Source organism: Anopheles cruzii, unplaced genomic scaffold (genome assembly GCF_943734635.1).
Source record: "Anopheles cruzii unplaced genomic scaffold, idAnoCruzAS_RS32_06 scaffold00673_ctg1, whole genome shotgun sequence".
Classification (NCBI taxonomy): domain Eukaryota; kingdom Metazoa; phylum Arthropoda; class Insecta; order Diptera; family Culicidae; genus Anopheles; species Anopheles cruzii.
The window spans coordinates 1,391-5,872 of NW_026454265.1; the positions used below are offsets into that span (position 1 = coordinate 1,391).

General features: G+C 50.6%; 1 protein-coding gene across 1 annotated transcript in view; it reads left to right on the forward strand.

Annotated features, from left to right (window-relative positions):
• Nucleotides 1-4,482, forward strand: part of LOC128276169 (ankyrin-1-like) — a gene marked incomplete at both ends in the record, with an annotated part of 9,895 nt that overhangs the window by 965 nt on the left and 4,448 nt on the right. Inside the window, 2 exons of the mRNA XM_053014636.1 lie at nucleotides 3,939-4,152; nucleotides 4,209-4,447. Of these exons, the coding sequence (XP_052870596.1) occupies nucleotides 3,939-4,152; nucleotides 4,209-4,447 (453 nt within the window). The remainder of the gene's footprint in view (nucleotides 1-3,938; nucleotides 4,153-4,208; nucleotides 4,448-4,482) is intronic.

Sequence of the window (4,482 nt, forward strand, 5' to 3'; positions counted from 1 at the left end):
AATCCAACGACGATAAGCGACTGGCGTAAAAGAGTGGCAACAGAATTGCATTCCGGCCCGTAACGGTTACGTAAGCTCCGTTTGTGCATCGCGCGCCGTGGCTTGGTGGGTGTGTGCGTTAAAGGAGAGTGAAGAATATAGTTCCTTCGCACGTTGGGACTACCTGGCTGTCAGTCGGCGGAGGTCACGTGTGAGCCCCTGAGTAATCAGTGTTCAGTGCAGTGCCCTGTGATTGACAGACCTCCCCAGAGACTCCAACTCAGCGGGACTTACAGGACTTTTTGGGGATCTTTGCTAGTTCCGCCTTCCAGAAGATTTGGTTCCTGGTCTGGTCATCGTCGTCGTCGTCGATAGTCACCTCGATCGAGCAACCGAGTTCGGGTTCCTGTGGTTTTTGTGGAGTGTTCCCCAGTTATCGACGACCCGCCCATTCACCCGCTTCAACTTGGCCCATAAACAACCCTGGCCCTGGATTTGGCCCTGGAATGATTGATTTTTAGTACCCGCCTATCCGCCCGTGCCCAGACCAGTGACTTTGCCTGGGCCCCCCAGGTTTCGTGCTTCGTGGATTCGCGAAATTGTTGTCCAATGTTGCGCCGCCTCACAAAGTGCGCGAACTTGTGTTTGTTTTGTGCCGCCGCCACCGCCGCCGCTTGTGACGCTACGGCCCCACCACCCGTCGGGCTGATGGCGAAGTTTTAAACACCCTCGCAAGGAAGCGCGCGCGAAAACCATCACCCCGCGTTAACCGTTCGCCTTCGGGCCGCCACTTCGGGTGAGTGACGACGGACCGTCAATTTTGCGGACTGGCGGGCGGGCGGCGGACGGGCGGTCGGTGCTTATCGGAAAAAGAATATCCTGCTTCACGCTCTTACTCACAGCGGGCCAGACACGTGAAGAATTGGGTTTCCGGAGACCGGACTTTTGCTGGAGCCGGTCTCCACAACAAGCGGGTTTCATTAGGGACAATTAGGAAAAGGAACATCAACGACGGTGGAATCGACATCAAAGGCCCATCAGGTCTGGGCATGTCATTTAAGTTGGAGTCAAATTGAGCTTCAAGTCGAATGACATTTCCCGCGTTTTGTTTGCCAACATTCAACAATTCCCCGCGAAGATCTAATCAACCCGCATAGAACAGCGATGGGCCAATGACCCTCACGATGGAGACCTCACAGTGTTAAGTGCAATGCGTGCACTGCGACCTGTAGCCTTGAGTCCTCAACTAATAGGGTGTGATAATGTGTCTTTCTTCTTGACACACGGACGGCAACTTGAACTTCAACTTCTCCAGTCCAGTCTTAATCCCGGGAAGTGTCCCAGGATTGTGTTCGTTCCATTGCGGTCGGTTCGCTTAAAGGGTGTTACGGACAAAAATTGGTCAAACAAAAAACATGTGTAAATCAGTCAAAAATGTTATCAAATAATCAAGTAATATTTCTTTTGAAAGCTCATTTTACACACAATATGTAAAAAAAACATTCAACCCTCCGTCTTAAGGAGTGTGAATTGCCAGACCTTTCGTTTTACTCTTTTTATCAACTCTTGTACCGTTTTTTGGTCGCTTTCTTTGCTGCAGAACGCCAGTTTTTTTTAAATTCCATCACACTGACAACTGTTTTACGAGTCTTCTTGAGTTTCCAGTTGATGATGGCCCAATATTTTTCGATTGGGCGGAGTTCTGGACGTTGGACGTTGGGCCACCACTTGGACGTTGTTTGCGGCGTACCACTCCATAGCCTTTTTCCCACAATTACAAGATGCTAAATACAGCCAAAACAGAAAAGAACCTTTGTACTTTTTTAGGATAGGTAAAAGACGTTTATTTAGGGACTCTCGAACATAAATTTTCTGGTTGATGGTCCCGATCGCGATGAAAATGCCACTTTTTAAACCATAGGAACAGAAAGCCCGCATACGAGATATTTCTTTGCGAATTTCGACAGCTTATAGTTTTTGCAAATATCTCCTACCTTTCTTCTTTCACTTGCCGTATAGTACTCCTGTCCAGGAAGCTGTTTAAAGTTTGCCTTGACGTAGGTTTCATTATCCTGCACTACGTAGAAAATTTCGTTAACATCTCTATGCACAGATTCCGCGATCGTTTTCTGGCCAACATGTTTTGCTTGTCGTCACGATTTGGAGTCACTAGTTTCTTGTAGAATGCTTGACTAGCTCGTATTGTAGTTCATTACACGGTTGAAGACGATACTTTCAGTTTTCTTGTGACATCTCGGACGAAGAGGTTAGGGTTCCGCTTGAAACAAACGATCACTATTTTTTTGCGGTCTCCTGGTTCTGATTTCCACCTAATCCAGTCTTTCTGACTGTCGTTAAACGTTCTCCGAACACTTTTAATACAATGGTGACCGTTGATTTGGCCACGTTCAATAGTTTGCTAACTTGGCGTGCGAGTAGTTCAGATTTTCGCGCAAGATCTTAATAAGACGCTTCTCTTGTTTCGACGCCATTTCCACAAATGAAGGGCAAATGTCAAAATCAAATAATATGTATGACACTACACAAAAACATCTTTAAAATGAGAGATGTACAGGATTTTTGGATGCACTATGAAAAATAACGCGTCATGTTGTAGTTGACCAATTTTTGTCCATAACACCCTTTAGTCCTTCTTCGTTTTTGGGGTCCAGTTTCGTGGTTCGGACCAACAGTTCGGAGTGTGAGAATCGCGGTGTCCTTGAGTTTCCCGTCGCCCGCCTTGCCAACGATGACACACTGCCGGAGGCCGCCGGTGACATGGGGCCCGACAAACGACACACAGAAAAAAAGACAGGGAGTTCCGAAACCTTCACCTTATAAATCAGCGCCCTGTCAGCTGATAGTGCCACCTCTTTCGGAAGGAGATTCGGAGGGCTGGGACCAACACTTCTCAACGCTTTTCGGGGGAGAAAGCTAGGGCTCGGGGACCCAATTCCACTAGACAATTGGGTCGGCACATCAGAATCGACGTCTCGAGAGCAAGGGGACACAATTACTAACGCTACCCCCGCGAGAGAGAGAGAGAGAATCCAGCACAAGAATCCCAGGAGCTCAACAAACACGATTGCGAACCCGCATGACCCGGTGCCGGAAGTCCGAAAGACCGAAAAAACGTGAAACAGGAAGCATGTCAACGAAGTTCCGATAGCCATTCCTTAGTTCCACTCGGGCAAGTCCAGCTCGCGGTCGCGGGCCGCGGGTTTTTGTTGCACACGAATTCCGACGGACTCGGCTGGTGGACTCGCTGGCCCAATGACGGACCAGACGCCGGACCAGCGAAAGACGGATGACCGAATGGAAAGCGGAAAAGCCTACGCCGACACGGTGATAAAGGACGTGTGTGGGCCACCTTCGCGGACGACGGCACTCTGGTAGGTAGGCACTTGGTGGACACTGGACCTGGCGCCATTCGGCAAACACAAAAACGCTGCTGGGGATCCTGGGACGTCGTCGTTCGTCGTGGACTGCATATAAATATAAACAATCATTGGAGGTGCATAAACATATGTGTGCGGAAGGCAAGCATTTCGATACCGGAAAATGGCCTCGGACCTGGCGGTGGATCCAGGACTTGGACCAGTAGCAAAATGCATCCCTCGCGAGCAGGTCGTTGGGTCGCAACAACTCACGCACGTTGCGTAACTGTTGCTGAGTAGTGCTAACGTCAAACTGGTCCTGGACCGTGTCACCGTGAAGTATGCGCCGACGCTGGGGATTCATTCTCGATGTGGTCGATGAAGTAAATTTGATCATTTGTGTGTGTGTGCTGTGTGTTGCTCGTGTGTGTTCCCAAGGCCCCCGATGGCCCCCGTAGGAAGCCGTAGAACCCGTAGTGTCCCGAGTTGTCCAACTTTAATTCACTAATCTGCTTCTTGCTGGGCTTCCGGCTGGGTTTTGGGGATCCCGTTTCGGTTCGCTTCTTTCTTCCTTCGCTGTAGGCTACCACTACCAATGGCGACACGGCGTTACATCTGGCCGCTCGGCGGAAGGACGTCGAGATGGCCCGGATACTGATCGACTACGGTGCCAACGTGGACGTACAGAATGGCGAGGGCCAAACGTCGCTCCACATAGCGGCCGCCGAGGGCGACGAGGCGATGGTGAAGTACTTCTATACCGTGCGCGCCTCGGCGGGCATTACCGATTTTCAGGGTAAGCGCCCCAACCAGCCGAGCCAGTCAACTTACTGATCCTCCACTCCGTTCCAGATCGTACTCCGATGCACCTGGCAGCTGAGAATGGACATGCGTCAATCATTGAAATCCTGGTGGACAAGTATCGCGCCAGCATCTACGAACGAACCAAGGACGGGAGCACACTGATGCATATCGCCTCACTGAACGGTCATGCCGAGTGTGCCACGACGTTGTTTCGCAAGGGTGTCTATCTTCACATGCCAAACAAGGGCGGTGCCCGGAGCATCCACACGGCGGCCAAGTACGGCCACGTGGGCATCATCAGTACGCTGCTGAACAAGGGCGA